Source organism: Ochotona curzoniae, unplaced genomic scaffold, assembly GCF_017591425.1.
Source record: "Ochotona curzoniae isolate NIBS_2020 unplaced genomic scaffold, NIBS_Ocur_1.0 scaffold_4701, whole genome shotgun sequence".
Taxonomy (NCBI): domain Eukaryota; kingdom Metazoa; phylum Chordata; class Mammalia; order Lagomorpha; family Ochotonidae; genus Ochotona; species Ochotona curzoniae.
This window is the reverse complement of record NW_024467122.1, coordinates 42,217,152-42,237,013: the sequence shown is the minus strand read 5'-3', so window position 1 is coordinate 42,237,013 and position 19,862 is coordinate 42,217,152. Positions and strand designations below refer to the sequence as shown.

Sequence of the window (19,862 nt, the reverse complement as noted above, 5' to 3'; positions counted from 1 at the left end):
TCCTCCCAATTTGTTCTTGAGAAGAGTAACTTTCTAAATGTGTATGTTGAAGTTTCCTCAATAAATCTTGCTTTTTTTTTTTGTGACTATTCTTTCATGCACTTTCTCCTTAACACTGTACAGTTGAAAAGCATTTCAAAAAGAATCCAGATCAGAAAGAACAACTTAGCAAAATACAGCAAAGATTATTGTCCAGGCATAGATACAAGTATGTGTGAAAATGTGATGTGTGATAGGAATAGGATTAAGAGGAAAGTACAAAGAATGATAACACAATCAACCGTCAGTGGAGTGAAGGGTCATAATCCGACATCACTTCTTACCTGCAAGCAAATTTCAGAGAGATAAAAGATTTACAGTTCTAAAAGTAAAAAAATTCTCTTAGTGAGAAAAGCATCATTAAACATTATTTTAACATAAGAAAACTGACCAAAAAGATTCTAATATAAAAGTAGGATGAATTAAGAAAAAGACTCATATGTTTGACTATGAAAGTCAAAAAAGGTATAAATGTAAGAAAAATGATGAGAATTATTTTGATTCATGATTTATAAACAAAATTTAATGAATGATGGGAAAGTGGTAAAACCATATGGGCAGTCAATGCACAGAAGTAGAAGTTTGAATTTATCTAAATGTCTTCCAACCTTATTCATAATTAAACAAATTCAAGTTAAGATTGAAAGGTACATACTTTATAAACCACATGAAAATAAATGTTCCATCTTGGTGTAGATATGAGAGAAACAGGTATAAAAAAATTTCATATATGAGTACTGTCTTTGTACACTGGCATCATACTGTGCAGGAAAAAACGGAATTTTTGCAGTAGTTAGAAATGAAGAAATAGTTTAATGGAGAAACAGCCTGTGGAACTTACAGCCTAAATCTCTGAAGCAAAGCTAACAATAATGTTCATTTTAATGTTGTCTTTAATGGCCAAACGTTGGAAAGCATCTCAGAATCCACATTTATGGATGATTGCAACGTGGAAATTTCTATTTGCTTGATCATTAGATCTATGGGTAAACATGCATATGCATACGTTTGTCTAGAGGAGCTGTATAATGGAGGCAAGTATGCCGTGAAGTGAAGATACTTTACAGCATGCAGCTCTACTTCTGAATAAAAGATGGACTCCCAATAAAACTGTAAATATATGCTGCACTTTCTACAATAGTCTGTATCTATCATGTCATGATACACTTAAATAGAAGAATGATGAATTTATCACAGTTATTGAAGGACTAATCTGTTGTTGTAATATAGGGGAGAACACTTGAGGGGGTTGGAAAGGGAGGGGGGAAGTCCCTGAGCCTAATAAATTGCATCATGAAAAGTAAAAATTGAAAAAAAAATGTGTAAGATATATTATGACCATTTTAAATGTTGCTCTGTTTTTGTAACACTTAAAATTCAAAGTACTGAATGTATATATCAATTTATACTTAAGTGAGAGACATGAATTCATTGAACTATAAACAGTAATTGTCTTTTTTACATGGGCCTATAGGGTTTAATTCAGTTTCTAACTTCTATTTGTTTAGACTATATCAAATTTAGGATCAAGTTACTTTGTAAACCTGGACAAACACTTCCCTTATGTAGGTGGCATTTAGCTGTTAAGGATTTCAAATGAGATACAGCTAAAAAGAAATTTTGAAACTAATCTGGGGTTTGTGACAGCTTAAATGGTTTATTGTACATCACAGAATCTTAGCAGCACTTAAAATGATGAGTGTTGAATTGACTAATAGTTACAAATCATGTGAACTGGAAATAAATTCTAAATTGTATGTCAGCTGTTGACAAAGTGACTTTACCAGGGAGACAGTGTCATGTCTTCCACCCATTCTTGTCTCAGCCTTTCCAAGGCATAATCTATTACCATAAAAAGTTTAAAAATAAAAATAATGGATTCAGGCTTAGTAGGCACACTGTAAATCCAGAATGCTTGACAACAGACTTCAATTTCTACAGAACACACAGGATGATGATTTTTTTGGAAGAATCAGAGGTTAAAACAGATTCATATAATAAAAATGTGCTCCTAAGGATAAAGGTGACTTCCAAAATACTGGAAAGTAATTTGGAAATGAGAATGGCTAGCTATCTGAGATATACTTCATTCCAATGCTACAGACATTTAAATTACAATTAAAATAATAAAATATAGATATGCATAATTTAATACATATGATTTTATGCAGCCTTAGTGAAAAGCATTAGAGGACTAAGATTATGGCAGAAACCATGGAAGTAAAGATTAATAGATATTACTCAATAAAGTTGAGCAACATCTCTATTAAAAAGCATAATATTTCAAAAGGCAGAAGCTGAGTTTGTAGCAGTCATTTATACTATATACAAATATATGTTTAATATAAGATTATTACAAACCAGTAAGGATGATTTCAGGAGCTCCATGCTTTAACAGTCAAGGTGAAAGAAGAAATGTTTAAGAGATCATACAAATGATATTTAAATAAGTGAAGACTAGTTTGTGTTGATACAAAAGTAGTTTAATATTCTTCATATGAAAATATTTTAATGACATACTTTGGAGAGCAAAATTACATATCTCATTATGTTTTCTTCCACCTCTTGATACCTGTAAAACATTCTATAATATATGTGATTTGTTACAGAAATTAGAAAAAATAGAAAAGAATATTTTACTTAATAGAACAACAATATAAAAACACCTTCAAAATTTTCTTCATACCTCAGACACAATATGGAGGTTATGACTGAAAGTCACTGAGATTATTTTTGAAATTTTTCTCCGTCTCTCACTTCCTTCTGTCTTCTTTTCTGTGTTTCAATTCCACTGACCAGAGAAATGTCTTTTATTTTGAAATTGTATGAAACATGATGAGATATAGATCAATTAATGACCCTGAGAAACCTTATCATGTGAATGAATTCCCTCAGCAATTAAAAGGCCGTGCGCATGGCACAACAGGAACGTTGGAAGCTCTCATTAGTGTATAGTTTTCCACAACAAGATCAAGACAAGAATGATGTATTAAGATATAAATAGTAAAGCAAGTTTCCTTTGTACAGCTATGATTGCAAAAACTCGGCGTCTTTTAAGTTTTAAAGCACTAAAATTTCAAAGTTCTTAAATGGAAGAGTTTAGGAACATAACATTTAGTCATGGTTAATTGTATTATTATATTTCACCTTGTTACAGAAATCTCTTAGAAAACATTGATGGTCATAACCGCCAGTGTCAGTAAACACAGACTATCTATTTAATTGGAAAGCACCATTTTCTAAGAGTCACATCCCTCTGCTATTCAAGCTAACTACCTTTGTAATTTTCCTTTGTAATTAGTTCCTCTTGGAGTTAGTAGCTCTGCTGGCACTGAAGCAGACCGAAGCAGTCCATTGCTAAAATGACGGAAAATTGCTTTTCCCTATTACTTGGTCTTTTCTATTGCAAACAGCTATTCTTAAATTTCTCACCTTCGTCTGTATTTATGTCAATGAATGGCTTATAGAACCATTTTTTCTAATTATGTTGAGATTTCAGAGGAAAGCCTGGTCAAGAATATCCAAAAATATGTTTGTAACTTGCCTGTGATTTGAAAACATTTTGCACACATAGAACATCTGTTAAAGTAGTTTTAAAATGGAATCACCAATCCTGTTCTAATCTTGTATCTCTACTACAATGGTTAGTTTCATTTGGGAATGTCTGTGGGTATAGATCTTTCTTTCAGTAGAGCAGATAGAACTCACACTACTTTTTAAAAAGATTTATTTTATTTTTATTAGAAAGTCAGATATACAGAGAGGAGGAGAGACAGAAAAGATCTTTCGTCCAATGATTTACTCCCCGAGCGGCCATAAGAGCTGGAGCTAAGCCGATCAGAAGTCAGTAACCAGGAGATTCTTCCAGGTCTCCCACACAGGTGCAGAGTCCCAAGGTCTTGGGCTGTCCTCAACTGCTTTCCCAGGCCACAAGCAGGGAGCTGGATGGAAAGCGGGGCTGCCAAAATTAGAACCAGTGCCCATATGGGATCCCAGTGTGTGCAAGGTAAGGACTTTAACCACTGGGCCAGGCCCTCACAATACTTTAAAAACAAGCAAAGTTTATCCATTTTTATTGGAAAGCCAGATTTATAGAGTGAAGGAGATACAGAGAAGATCTTGCATCTGCTGATTCACTCCCCAAGTTGCCTCTACTGCTGGAGCTTAGCCAATCGAAAGCCAGGAGCCAGGAGCCTCCTCTAGGTGTCCCATGCAGTTGCAGGGTCCTAAGGCTTTGGGCCATCTGCACTGCTTTCCCGGGACACAAAGAGAGAGTTGGATGGGAAGCGGAGCATCTGGGACATGAACCTGTGTTCAAATGGGATCTGGCACATGCAAAAGGAGGATTTAAGCTACTGGACTATCATGCCGAATCCTGCATTAAAATGTGTTTTAAAATGATTTTCTAATCGTGCCCGGAGGTGTGGCCTAGCAGCTAAAGTCCTCGCCTTAAACGTGCCAGGATCCCATATGGACGCCGGTTCTAATCCCAGCAGCTCCACTTCCCGTCCAGCTCCTTGCTTGTGGCCTGGGAAAGCAGTTGAGGACAGCCCAAAGCCTTGGGACCCTGCATCCTCTTGGAAGACCCTGAAGAAGCTCCTGGCTCCTGGCTTCAGCTCCGACTGTTGCAATCACTTGGTGAGTGAGGGAAGGCTTGAGGGTTCCTGGAGAATTTGTCCATGTAGATAGAACTTGGTTAACTGAAAAGAAGGAATTAGGGATAAGAAAATAAAGATGAAGAAGGCAGAAAATCATGAGGCTGTTTTACTGAAAAAGAACAGGAATTTTCAGTAGCAGAAATTCATTGATTATGAAGGACTGAAAGAATTCTAGAATTGATAAAGTACTATAATTTATAAGTTTTCAAGATGAAAATAATACGGACACAGAATTGTTATAATCTATGTTTGGTCAGAGGATTGCAATACACAAACCAAAATAGAATTATGTATAGCATAGACTTTGTTCAGTTTTATTAAGAATACAACTGCGTTTTAATACACTATTTAAAACTCAGTGAAAATATGTTGTGTATAAAATGAAAACCAAAGTATTTTAAAAGTTTCTTTACTTATTTGAAAGGCAAAGAAAGCGAAAGGGATTTTTCATTCATTAATTCTCACCCAAAACGCCAACAGTAACCAGGACTGTGTTGTATCAAACCAGGTGCCAGGAACTCCACTGGGCATTCCCTTATGGATGGCTGGGAACCACAGATTATCTATTATCTGTTGCCTACTAGCATCTGTGTTAGTAGGATGCTACTTCAGCAGCAAAAATGGGGCTTCATTCCAGTCACTTTAATAAGAAGTGGGATATTCCAAGCAACAACTTAACTTGATGCATCTCAATGCATGCCACAAAATATGGTCTTTAAAAAAAAGCTTAACTATAAACACACTAAAGCCTACAACAGTCATACATATGCACACAACATTCACAGACATCATATCACATCACATTATATCCAAGCATACTATAATAATGTGTGTATTGCTTTTCTGGGAAGCTAGTCAAGCAGCCATTAAGAAGAGTGTCTATTAAGCTACCTTTCTGTAATGTGTAATTGTTTTCTTATTAGCATAAATGACCTGATTCTGAAAAAGTAAGTTAAAGAAAAACATATACTTTTTAAAGGATTTATTTATTTTTATTGGAAAAGCAGATATACACAGAGAAGAAGAGGCAGAGAGAAAGAACTTCTGTCCGCTAGTTCACTCCCCAGATGGCAACAATGGCCAGAACTGAACTGATCTGAAACCAGGAGTCAGGAGCTTCTTACCATACAAGTGCAGGCTCTCAAGGCTTTGGGCCATCCGTGGCTGTTTTCCCAGGCCACAAGTGGGAAGCTGGATGGGAAGTGGCGCAGCTGGGATATGAACTGGTGGACACATGGTATCCCGCATGCAAGGTGAAGGTCAAATCATTACGTCATCATGCTGAGTCTAGTAAAATATACACTTTTAAAACATTTGTACCAGAGCCTCTGAAACTGTGTCATAAAATGAAATGTAATTAATTAAAAACCAAACCAAAAAAAGAATTGCATCTAAAAATTACATTGAATCTGCTAAAAACTAATTAAAATTTGAAAGAAGACAATAAAAAAATTAGTAAAAACTTATTTTCTTAACAATGCATGAATGTTCAACTTGACAATTTAAATATTTTCAAGTTAGTATTTTCTGTTAATTTTGGTTTAAAGCTAGTTTTAATATAAATCTTGAATGTGAATTATATATTTTATTCATTCCACATATACTTTATTATGATTTTGACTACATTTCAAATGTTAAATGCATATTAAATGTATTGTGCACATATGAAAATTATTTTATAAATAAATAAAGTTTAAAAAGCTTAATTAAAAATAGGTATTAATATGGGTCTTTAAAATATTAAACATAAAACTAAAAGGAGCCATAACTTCTTAGACATGACAATGAATAGCTGTATATTTCACATAATATTTTACATTAAACCAAGTTTTTCAGAGTACAAAATGATTAAGGAAGAAAATCCAGCCCCATAGGATAGATATTCCCATGGGATTATCGCGAAGACTCGGAGTACAAAGCCTGTGACTCCTTTCTGTTGCTGGTGATTGGGAGAGACGTTGTAATAAATTGACAGGCATAAAGGAAGAGCAGCGGTGAGGCTTTCCCTGCGTTTCACAAAGGCACCCTTTCACGAAGTTCTCCTTTGCCTGGTAAGTAACTATGGGTCAACACATAACTATACTTTAAATACCAAAACCATTTTGTATAAATCCGGATACTCTGAAGTTATTAGAAGTGAAAGCACTTTTAAAAAAATTGAGCCTGTAGAACAAATTTTGCAGTAAGCATGGGGCATAAAGAAATATGTCACTAAACAAACTCTGTTTCACCAATGTAAATTAGTTACCTTGTGCTCTTTCAAGTCAAGTAGTTTTAGAGACTATGACAAATTACTAGTCAGAATTATCACCTATTCAGCAATTCAAAAATAAGTGAATAAGTGAATGTCATTGAGCATGGCAAATCCGTTTACATTTGGATGTGAGCTTTCAACTACTTTTTGTACTCCTTGTCTAAAGGGGAAATGATTGATGTGATTAATGGAACTGATGAATAAACTGTGTATGTATATAAATGTAATTACTCAGGATATTTTGAACTGTTTCACTGAGGATCCATCTTTGGTCTCAACTGTTCAAGAACCACCTATTGTAATACTATAAGTGAAATCAATAGGGAGAGGGAGATTAGGGGAGGGTGACAGGAAATCCCAGAGCTTATGGAACTGCATCATGAAACAATAATAAATAATAATTTAAAAAATTACCCGGGCTGTGATTCACATTTCTTTATCAATGTTTGTTTCAAAATGTGGTTCTTGAAAATCCTGGCTATATTTTCTTGTTATTTAAAAATCATACCCTTGTGAGACCACAGAATCTGCTAAGATTGTTATCTTATTCACAGAAATGATTATAACACAGAGGCATTGGCTATGCTGTTCAGCTGCTTGCCCAATGTTGCGTAATGCATAGATAGTTCAGTCAGCTGTTGTGCGGAGGGCTTCTAATTCCAAGATCACAATACACACATGTGTGTCTTCATACACTCTTTTTAAAAATTTTCTTTGTCTTTCAGAAACATATAGCTTGAATTTTATTGATCTACTCAAGAAATCACTGATTTACAAAATTCTGCAAGAAATAATCATTGCTTGTAAGTTCAAATATCTTCATCCAGTAGCCAAAAAAGGACAGTGTGACCCTTTCTTTACAGTAACCACAATTTGCTTGCTCCTTATTTTCTCTCATTTTGGAAATTATGGAATAAAGCTGGCAATATGGAAAGAGCAAATCATTCAGTGGTATCTGAATTTATTTTGCTTGGACTTTCCAAGTCTCAAAATCTTCAGATTTTATTCTTCCTGGGATTCTTTCTGGTGTACGTGGGGATTGTGTTGGGAAACCTTCTCATCTTGGTCACCGTGGCCTTTGACTCACGCCTTCATACACCAATGTATTTTCTGCTCATCAATCTGTCCTGTATTGATATGATCCTGGCTTCTTTTGCTACTCCTAAGATGATTGCAGATTTCCTCCGAAAACAGAAGACCATCTCCTGGTGGGGGTGTTACTCTCAGATGTTCTTCATGCACCTTCTGGGTGGCAGTGAGATGATGCTGCTGGTAGCCATGGCAATAGACAGGTATGTGGCCATATGCAAACCTCTCCATTACATGACCATCATGAACCCACGGGTGCTCGTGGGGCTGTTACTATCCTCCTATGCGGTGGGATTTGTCCATTCGTCTAGTCAGATGGCCTTCATGTTAAATTTGCCCTTTTGCGGCCCCAATGTTGTAGACAGCTTTTTCTGCGATCTTCCCCTTGTGATCAAACTTGCCTGCAAGAACACCTATGTCCTCCAGCTCCTGGTCGTTGCTGACAGTGGCCTCTTGTCCCTGGTCTGCTTCATCCTCTTGCTTATCTCCTACACGGTCATCATATTCTCGGTCAAGCACCGGGCTGCGAGTGGATCCTCGAAGGCCTTCTCCACTCTCTCTGCCCACATCACGGTTGTGACGCTCTTCTTCGCTCCCTGTGTCTTCATCTACGTGTGGCCCTTCAGTAGGTACTCTGTGGACAAGATACTTTCTGTGTTTTACACAATTTTTACACCTCTCCTAAATCCTATCATTTATACATTAAGAAATCAAGAAGTAAAATCAGCCATTAAGAAAATAAGGTCTCGGCATATAAATTCAAAGCACACTTTTTAGATGACATTTCCACACAAACACAGTCTGTTGCTTGGATGCCGTTGAGAGAGTCACTGCTGTCTTTCAAGTTCTGTATAATGAAATGGTTGGTACAATGCTTAAAAAGTGAATCTCTCTTCATATGTGTGAATTTTAAAGGCTAAATTTTTACAGTCAGACTGATACACAGCTAAATTCTACCGTAATTACTTTCATGCAAATTACAAATATAAATAAATCTCCTGTGATTTAGTTTCTTCATCTGTGGAGCCTTATTTATATGCTTCTTTTATTAATGTTTGAATGTGCCTTTAATTCTTGAAGATGAATGATGCTATTTTTGTTCTTAATAGAAATATGCATTTAGAATATGTACAGATGATATAGCTCACATATTATTTGCCCCAATGATTGGTTAATGAGTGCCTTGAGCAAGAAAAGTCCATTTTCTGAGTAAGCACTGGTAAATGCATATTAGGTTTTACTGACTGATTCACCATAGGCACAGTACCTACGACCTTTCTTTATATTTAGTGAGCTTCAAAAATATTACCGTATATAACTAAGGAGTGAGAAAATGTATGGATGGACAAAACAAATCCAATTTACTACTGTGTAATGGCATTAATAGGACTATCTTACAGGATGTGAAGATACTCCAAAAGAGCTCAGAGGACAGGGATCTAGAACAGGGTGAGAGTTGAGACTACTGAAATTTGGAAAAGAGACCAGACTTGTGGCCTTAGCATTTTGTGGGGTTCTTTCAGAGTAGCGACTCCCTTCAGGCTGGAACCTACCCAGTAGGGGCAGGCTTGGCAATGCATTTTAAACCTCCTCCCAGGGATTCCCCACTTCCCGGGACCATGAACACTTTAGAGTCACCCTTGGCTCTGCCAGGGAAGCTTTTGTTCTGCAACGTGTCTCTCGGGATGGGCGGCAGGGTCAAAATCCAGGGGAAGGATTGCAAGTTCATACATTTTACCAGTATAAACAAACATCTGCGTCTTCTCTTTCCTGACTGTGCATAAGTTGGTTCAGATCTTCCAAGAAGAAGGGAAAGGGTGACACGTCAGGGAATCCTGTAATCAATATTTTGTATCATGTCAAGTATGCTTTATAACTCAAAAAATATTCCCTGTAGTCCACACTTATGGAAATTTTGCCAAATGTGTTTAGTTTTGTAACCATCACAATTATCACTCAAAGACCCCCTTGTATCGCTTTGCAGTCATCCTAGCCTTCAGATCTTGTGCATCTGACACTAGCAATGTGGTGTTTGTTCTTGGAGTTTCTCTTGTCATTTAAGTAGTCATGTGATAGTCTTTTGTAAATATCTTCATTCACTTTGTATAATGATTCTGAGATTTACCCAAGAGAAAGTTGCTATAATTAATGTGTCTGTTATATTTTAAAAACTATATACATGGGTACAATCATTTATTTTCTCAAAATATCTTGATTTCTCTCATTCAGGTATTCATTTATGTTAAAAAGAAGTAACTTACCAAGAATTATGGGCCCTACGTGGCTACAGTTATGTAGTTATATAAGTGGCTATATCCTTTATAAAGTGTTTTAAAGAAAAATACTATTTTGACTATATAGTCTTATTGCACACTATAATTTATTTTAATTCATTGCATGCAATTATGTTTCAATTTTTTATTGCATACTAAAACACACAAAACATGTGAATTGTTCTTAGTTCTAGTGAGTCCATTTTATATTGTATTATTTTTTGTTATTTCTGAAATGCAAAAACCTTGTAACGTATTTTGGTCACTATAGAAAAATCTAATTAGTTTTAATTGATTATCTTTGGCTTTCCTTATAATGTTTCATCTAGGATAAGCTTATGTTTTCTCTTATTTTTTACATCTTAATTTATATTTACCTCAGGACAAGTTTAGGACCTATTTTTCTGAAATTTATTTTCATGAAAGATAAAGAAAAAAAATCAATACCTACCATAAAAGCTCTGAAACAATTATCTCAAACAAGGAAAAATTTTGTATTTTTATATATTTACACAGTAGACAATGGCAATTTTTCAGAAAAATGAAGCTTAGCATTTAAAATCTGCAATCTATGGCTTATTTAGGATAGTACCTGATTTTGATGGAGACATTATTAGCATTTGCAATTATAGAAGTGAATTTATCAGTTGGTATAAGAAAACTAAAAAGTGAATCTGGGGGTGGATGTTTGAGACCACCACTTGGCATGATGGTATTCCATCCTGCCTCTGCTTCTGAGCTAGCTTCCTGTTGATATGCACTCTGGAGATTAGCAGATAGTTCAATTGCTGGGCGTTGCCACTCATGTGCGGGACCTGAGCAGAGTTCCTGTCTCCTGGATACAACCTGGTCCAGAAGATGGAAGATACTCTGTGTGCGTGTGTGCGTGTGTGTGTGCATGTGTGAGTGTGCATGTGTGCATGTGTGTTTCTCTCTCCTTAACCCCCCTCTTCCTTTTAAATAAATAAAAAAATAAACTAAACTTCAAAACACACCAATCAACCTGATACAAACATACAAGTGGGGTCATACGCCACCTAGTGATAATAATTTTCCTCCATTTCTCTCCGTTATTTCAAATAAGACAGTAAACACTAGGAACATGAATTGACTCAGGTGAGCCGGAGTCTTCCCAATTCCATTCATGCTAAGTGGTTTTAACTTCTGTAACTTCCAAAGAGCTAATCAAGTTAACAGTCTTTCTACCGCTACCAAAGCAAATTCTCACAACTACTTTCTACCCATAACTAATTTCGGACTTTTAGTGAACATGACAACCTACTAATCATTAGTAAGAATTAAACTCTTCCATAAAAAACAAGACAGACTGGTTAAAAATAAATGGCATTTTTTATAGAAAATAATTGGGATCCTGCATTTGTGTGAGAGACCCAAAGGAGGCTCCTGGCTCCTGGCTTATTATCAGCTCAGCTCTGAGCATTGCAATCATTTGGAGAGTTAGTCAGCGGATGGAGGCTCTTTCTCTTTGTCTCTTTCTCTGTGTAAATTTGTCTTTCCAATAAAAATAAATAAACATTTAAAAAAGTAAATGTGACTTATGAAAAGGACAAAAGCGTCAGGTTAGATTATTGATATTGATGGCAACAATAGCTTAATACAGAATTGTATGTAGTATTGATTTGAAGGTAAACTTATTCTAAGAACAATTTATTATTTAATGCATTTTAATATATGTATAACCTACAGACAAGCAAGTCCTCTCTTGAGTGTTCTTAGAGAAAACCTGATACCAGAAACATACATTTACATCAGATATACAGATAGACATAAATACACAACATTATAGAGCAAAAATGTCTGTTTGTATCCTTGAATATAAGTGGATTCAATTCCCAACTAGCATTTGCTAGCATTTGGAGAGTGAACAAATACATGTGGAAGTGTCTATCTCTCCTATTGCCTTTCAATAGATGAAAACAAATAAATCTTTTTAAAAAAATTACTGGAGATGGATAAAAATTGGAGCAAAACATAACCATTTTTATTTCAGGAAAGTATTTCTGTAACTGGAGAATGATTGAGTGATCTTAGATTCTTGTCTTCATTTAAGAAAGAATTCAGACAGGAGACAGAGAGCAGTTGTCAGCACATTAACCCAGTTTAGTGAAGACAGGACACCTGACAGACCAGGGAGGCATCTCAAAGAGCCACAGTGACTAATTTTCTTTCAGGCTGCAGTATGTAAGGATTTGGGTACAGGCTCAATGTTTCTCTTTCTTCATGCCTTTCTGGAATGTTGCTGGGTGGAGGGCTTCCAAGTGTGAAGGAATCCAGGAGATTCCCCTCAGAACTTCACATTGCACCTGAAAGCCTCCTTGGTGTAGGGGCAGAGGGAAGTTTCCCCTAAGCTGCCTCTGGGAGGGATCAGAACCCATAACCAAGTTTAAGGAGCTATGACAAGACTTTTGATGTGTAAACACGGGTTTGCTTCCATGACTTGCTTCTACATTTCTTTCCTCACTCAACCCACAAAAACGTTCATTTCTTAAATAAAACTCCCACTTCCCTCATCCCTCTTGCAGACACAGGCTAATGTCAGAGCAGTGTTTTGCACATCCAAAGTCTTGGTCTTTTTTCTTTCCCATGTTAGGTCGGCTCATTAGCAAAGGCTGGATTGGAAGTGTAGAGGCCCGAATTACACCTGGCTGCCATGTGGGAGGTCAGCATTGCAGCAAGCAGTTTAACTCGCTGTGCCAGAGCGAGAGACCAGAAATTTTGTTTTTTGAAAAAAAAAAACATTAAGCAAAATTCGCAAATGGTTCAATTCAGACTAACTTAAAAAACACAAATCAATAAACTCACGAATAAAGTAGAAGCTTTGCAAATGTCATCTCAAAATTCTAGTTATGCAGAACTACTATATGACAGCAGATTAAAAATAGAAAATATTAACAAATTTCTGGACTCATGAAACATACTGCAACAAAATCATGAGGAAATGAAAAATATAGAGAGGTCAATAGTGAAGGATGATTTGAACCAAAAGATAGTTTGTGAGATTCCAAGATGATACTGATTTTAATCACGGAACACCAGAAAAACACAGAGGAGGTCCTGCAGTCCAGGGAATAGTTGGTGAGATGTTTTCAATAAAACCTGTGGAAAGAAGAGAGATTCCATGGAGTAACAAAGATTGTACAGACGCACAACAGCTTATGGACCCCACCAACACCTCCATGGCTGGAAGCTGGTGAGGAGGGCAGCTTCCCAGAGCAAGATGACAGGAGTTTGGAAAAGCCTGTGCTCTACTGGTGATGTCGTCTCAGGAAGATACTTATAGTCTATGCTGAGCTGGTGGGGATAGTGCGTACTTAACTCAGTGAATGGACACATTGCTTCTCTACCTTCCCCCAACAGGATGCCCAGTCACCAGCAGCACAGACTGGGAAGTTTGGTTCCCCTCATGCCTATAATGGGTTTTGTCAGAGGAAGAATTCCAGTCTCCACTGACATTGTGACAACGCATTTGAGCTGGAGGAGGGCAGGGTGCCCATCTAACTCTGAATTTCTCCCCTTCCGTAACTGAGGTGCATGACTCAGGGACCAGCAGCTCTCTCTTTGCAGAAGCTCACAGGACAGAAAGTAGATGCCTGCAGCTTGTGACTGCGGGAACTCTACACTCTGTGAGCACCTTTTCCTGAGTTTTATCTCCCATATTCTGTTCTGTACTGTCTTATCCCATCCCATCCCATCCCATCCCATCCCATCCCATCCCATCCCATCCCATCCCATCCCATCCATCTTATCCTGTCCTGTGCTATGCTATGCTATGCTATGCTATGCTATGCTATGCTATGCTATGCTATGCTATGCTATCCTATCCTATCCTATTCATTGCATAGTGACCTACACTCCTTAACTGATTTGGCTAGCTTAGTATACAGAATAATTGTTACATCTGTTGGCCTAAGTTTTAGCTCCCAGTCATAATACTTTTTTTTTTTCTGAAGGTGATCTAGTTAAAATGATTTTCTGGAGTCAATTTTCACAGATCTTCTGATGAGCAAACAAATATATAAAGAACTACAACTAAACAACAACAAAAGGTTAGAAGTGGGCAAAATACTTAGAGATTTCTTCAAAGAAGATGTACTCATGAGCAACAAGTACATACAAAGAAGCTCTACATCGTTAGTTCATAGGGAGACGCAAATGAAGTCTAATGAGATATCACTTTGTACCCACTAAGATGACAAATATTATATATAGGAATAAGAACAATTGTTGACAAGGATATAGGGAAACTGGAACCCTCCTGTATTAGTGATGGGGCTGTCACACAGAGGAGGAATTTTTATTTTTTAAAAAAAGCTTTATTTCAAGATTGGTGCTGCAGTGTCGCAGATAAAGCCCCTACTATAGTCCCATCTTCTCATATAGGTGCTAGTTCAAGTCCTGGCTGTTTCACTTCTTATCCAGCCCCCTATGAATACACATGAGAAAGCAACAGAGGATAGCCCAAACACTCGGGCTACTACACCCACATGAAAGACCTGGAAAAAGTTCCTGGCTCCTAACTTCAGACCAGCCACTTAAGTAGTTAGCTAGTGGATGGATGATCTTTCTCTCTCTCTCCCATCTCTCTTTGCTGTAATTCTGCCTTTCAAATAAATAAATAAATCTTTAAAAATAAATCTTTAAAAACATGCTTATATTTCTTTATTTTATACAGTGATGGCATTTTTGCAAAAAAAAAATTATTCTGAAATTATAACTTACTTCTGTGGTCTTTCTTTAGCACTCATTATCTAAATCATTTTACACAAACAGGACTTTGAAAGAGCTTTGTGGCATTTTACAAATGAAACATGGTTATCTACTGCTAGTGCAGACATTAACGCTTTATTCTTTTTATTATTATTACTAGACTTAAAGGTTCAGTGGTGAGATTGCAGTTTTAGTTGTGCTTACAGAGAGAATATGGAAAAGAGTGTCCTGTAATTAGTTGTCAATGTGATGATCTGTGATCACAACGTTCTAAGATATTGGTCCTCAGCACTGAGGCAGGAGGAGCTTTCATCAACTCAAATGATTTTTGGAAAATCAGCAGACTGTCAATTTTATGTATTAAGTGACTCAGTCAGAAGGAAATGGCATTTTGCCTGATCTTGCAAATCCAGAGAGGGGAAATACTTTGCCACTGGTAGATGAAATACCAGTAGGAACAGCTCTCCAACAGTTTTAACTACATTTTAATTATGTTACAGTTAACTTGATTATTTAACAAAAAGGCACACTTTATATTCTATTAACTGGATAATGATGTTTATTATTCTACTTGAATTACTAAAATAATTGCAAGATATATTTAGTTAATCTGGTAAATCTCTTAAAATCCTATTCTCTGTCTCTTAGGAAAATGAATATGATTAATTGGCACATATTTCTGCTCTATTCCCTAGTCTCTGCTGTGAAAATTGATACGAATGTCCCATTATTAAAGGATTCCAGTTTGATGGGAGAGAAGATATATAAGCATGTAAGTATATCTTACATTCAAGGGAAGCTCAAGTCAGAAATTCTCTAGTTTCTAAAGCAGATATGTTTCTCAACCTTCAGAACAAAGCAATGATTAAATCATTTCTGGTGTAAATATATATATTTCTAAGTTTTACTCCAATGTACTACATGTGAAATACAAATCGGCTAATTTGAAGTGTCATCAATGAGCATTTTAACTCCAGGTGGGTAAAGAGCCACGGGGATATATGTGAACTTGACTCAAAGACACAATGCTAAGAAACACTTATTGTAAGAACTTGCAGGTTAAGTGGTTGGAGTGCATTATAATTTGTCAGTTAAAATTAAATCTTCTCATTGGTAGTCATATTTGCATTATATTTTAACATATAATTAGCTAATAGACAAATGTAAACTCGTTTTCTTACAGCATTTTTAACATTCATGCATTACTTAAAGAACCTTTGTAAATGGCAAGACGATTTTTGAAATTAGAACTTGATTTCAATATATTTTATTATATGTTTAAACATTCAGTTGGAAGAGAAATAATTGACATAGCCTGAAACTCGCGCATCTTAGGTTTATAATTGAGTGCTTTTAGTATATTACTCAAAATCTATAAACATTACCAAGACTGCATCTCAGAACATCTGTGACTCGTTAGCTAAAATTTCCCTTATAGTCTTCTCTTGAGAGTTAAATTTAATTATGTAAAAATTCTATTCACCTAATCTTTATGAAATACTAAATGAAATTCAGTTCTGCTCTAGATTGACCTGGAAAAATGTTTAGTATGAGAGTAATGAAAGAAAAGAATACCATTAACAGTGCAGCTCTGTGACTTGTAATGTGTATGCTAGTTCAGAGTCAAGGTATTCTAACTGAATCTACTGAGGTTCCTTATTTGTGATCACATTCATTGCAGCTACAATGACTTCTAGCCTTAGACACAGACTACAGGTCCAAAGAGTGTTAAAAAGAGTTTTAATTAAGGTCCTATTATACTGCATTTATAAGATTTCAGGAGGAATTAAAGTAAATTTGAGTCCTCATTATCCTAAAAAGCCTGGTTGAGATGTGTGCTCTTTGAGGTTCCTCAGACAAATAATTAATTCCTATGGCTTTGAAAATTGTATCCCTATACCAAGTTTACATGATTGAAATATTTCACATCTGGAAGACTACTTCATTTCTGTAGAAGTCTTTTGAAATTATTCTTTCATGTATGTTCTTCAATTTCATAAAGACTAAGTTAAAAGTCATTGTATGAAGGATATTCTATATATTTTGCATAAAATTGCTCATGAAGAGTTTTGTTCAAAATTCTATGAAATATGTGTGAAATATGTTCTCTTTAGTGAGAAGATTGGGGCTTCAGTTTAAAGGTTGGCTGCCTAATAAAGGCAATTTCTGCTGTATGTATGTATTTGAAAGTCAACATTGAATCCCTTAACAATGTAATTACTTCATGCTAATCCAAAATGTCAAAATACATTTTAAAAACTAATAATGGACCCTCTACATAATTCCTTATTTCATCTGGAATTTAAAAAAATAGCTTGCAAATTGTATCCATCACTCATGTATATTTGTGAATATACTCTTTCCTGCCAGGTTAGTGCATAGGTACAAGTCTGACTCATGTTGAAAGGTCCTCAAATGTAATTCTTACATGTACTTTATATTTATAAATAATGAATCTCTAAATGAATTAAATATGTGGCTTCTTAATCCAAACGCAATCAAGTAAAGATGAAAGAAAAGTAGCAGTAAAGATTTGTGGTTTGGCCAACCATATAAAACCCAGAGTAATTGATTTATTTACCTTTATATTGATTGTTTCCTTTATCAGAAGAAGCAAGATAAAAACAGTGAGTGAGTGAACGAATAGACAAATGTGTAAGAATAATGAAAACTTAAATACTTCTAGGAGAATTCCTGTGAATACCTGAGGTGGTCAGGACTGCAAAGCAAGTATTAAGAATTAATCTCTAAAAATATAAAGACTATACTATTGTAACAATATAAGGGAAATTAGTGGGTGATTGGGATTTGGGGAAAGGGGAATGGAGATCCCAAAGCCTATGAATCATGAAATAAATACATAAATAATAAAAAGAAATATAATGACACACCTAGACACAAATGTAAAAAACTCAGTAATTTTACATTTCAAATCCATTTGAATTTTATGATGGGTAAATTGTACCTTATTAAAGTGCTATGAAAATGAATCTACTGAGAGGGCTGGAAGAAATTTTAATTCTTTTGCCCTTTAGGAAACATTATCTATCTCAAATCATGATAAGAAATTAATATCCTGAAACAGATCTTCCTTCTGATTCATTTACTCAAAAGCATTGAAACAAGATGCCTTGTAATTGTTCTTATTGGTGATAGATTTCCTTAAAAATCATAAGCGTGAAGGTATATTTTCTTTATAACGTAATGTATAAGATGTAATACAATTAAATATTAATAATATATTACTGTTAGTTTGACAAATATCAGCTTATAATTTCGTTTTACCTCTTTTTCTATAGAATTTGATTACAGCTCATTTCCTGACTTCTCAAATATTTTACAAGAGAACTCAGTCAGATTCAAACTACATGAAATTTTTCTGATTATGTCTTTCCCGTATTGTATTGAACAGCAGATTATGGGAAGTTTTCATGACTTGATACTGTAGTTTGTCCTCCCTGATAACAAAAATGAGCAATTAATTTAAAATAATATGTTACTGTGCTGTTCATTAGATCAACATTTTCTTGAAGACATTATCTGAGACTATTAACACTGGCATTGTATAACTCACATAAAACAAAATGGTGGCATTTTCATAAAATGGCTAAGCTTATATAACTTGTACTTAAGATCTGGGAAGTATCGTATATAAATGTTTTACTCCAAAATTACCAGAATATAGATTTATTTATTTATTTATTTAGATTAAAAAGAGCCTTTTCCCTTTAAATCAGGTTGATGTTCAGCCTCGCAGCTACAGTCATTCATCCAAATGTCTACAGATTTGGTTCTACATGTGCCTGAGTAAGTGAAAAGGGAAGGACAAAGAGAAACATAATACTGTGCGATGTCCATTTAAAAATTAAATGAATTAAAAGGTAAATCTATTTTGGGACATAAATTCTGAAATCTATGCATAGCTTTTTCAGAACACATATTTTCCATGAGCACTTTTTTTTCTTTTTTATCTTTTTCTCTTTTGGAGTCCCAGTAGATACTTGAAGTAATCTTTTTGTTATCTTACCCTTTCTTAAAATAAATATGTTTGACTACCATTTTTATTTTTTCTGTTTTGGAGTTTTAAGATTATTTTAAAATTGATGTAGATAATAAAAGAATTATTACGTAGTTCGATAGATTAAAGCTGCTATTCCGCATGTAATTTCTCCCCTTACTTGGATGTCCTCCTGGGATGTTTGTTTCAGCCTCTGCACTTGACTGTTTCTGCATTTTATCAAATAAAGTCCATGGAAAGAAGAAAAAAATGTTCCTATCCCTTTCATCTGTTCTAAAGTCTTCCCAAATGCACGGAAGTGATGAAAACACATATTGACATGGGCTGTTTATAATCTACCAAATACTATATTTTAGGTTATCTTAAGACTAAAAACTATATTAAATTACTTGTTGACTGCTTTCCTGCGTCGACTTTTGACAGGCATTACTTGCTTACATCTTCCTCCCACTCTCCTAAGTTGCTTCCCTCATCTTCCCTTTTTTCTTTCTATCTTTCCTTCCATTCTTCCATCCTTTGTTCCCACCTTCCTTCCTTTCATTTTTCTTTCTTTTCTCCTCTCTCTCGCTCCTCCTTTTTCCTTTACACTGTGTTACTTCTCTATCTATTTTTTTCTTGCTCTCTTCTTCCTTGCTTTTTGTTTTCAAATTGCAAAGTTGAAGTGATATACATATATATCTTATCAAATATGATGTTTTGATATATGTGTTCATTATGAAGTTGCCAAATCAAACTATTTAGACTATATATTGCACGGGTCCAGCGGGGTGGCCTTGCAGCTAAAGTCCTCACCCTGAACATGC

The 19,862-nt window shown here is 35.3% G+C and overlaps 1 protein-coding gene across 1 annotated transcript; it reads left to right on the top strand.

Moving 5' to 3' along the window:
* The first annotated feature begins 7,878 nt into the window (after positions 1-7,878).
* Positions 7,879-8,817, top strand: LOC121148865 (olfactory receptor 4K13). The gene has a single exon (XM_040969207.1). It carries the CDS (start codon positions 7,879-7,881, stop codon positions 8,815-8,817), a length of 939 nt encoding a protein of 312 aa, XP_040825141.1.
* The last annotated feature ends 11,045 nt before the right edge of the window (positions 8,818-19,862 follow it).

Coding starts and splice junctions, on each gene's coding strand:
- LOC121148865 (XM_040969207.1), top strand. CDS start 7,879: ATGGAAAGAGCAAATCATTCAGTGGTATCTGAATTTATTTTGCTTGGA.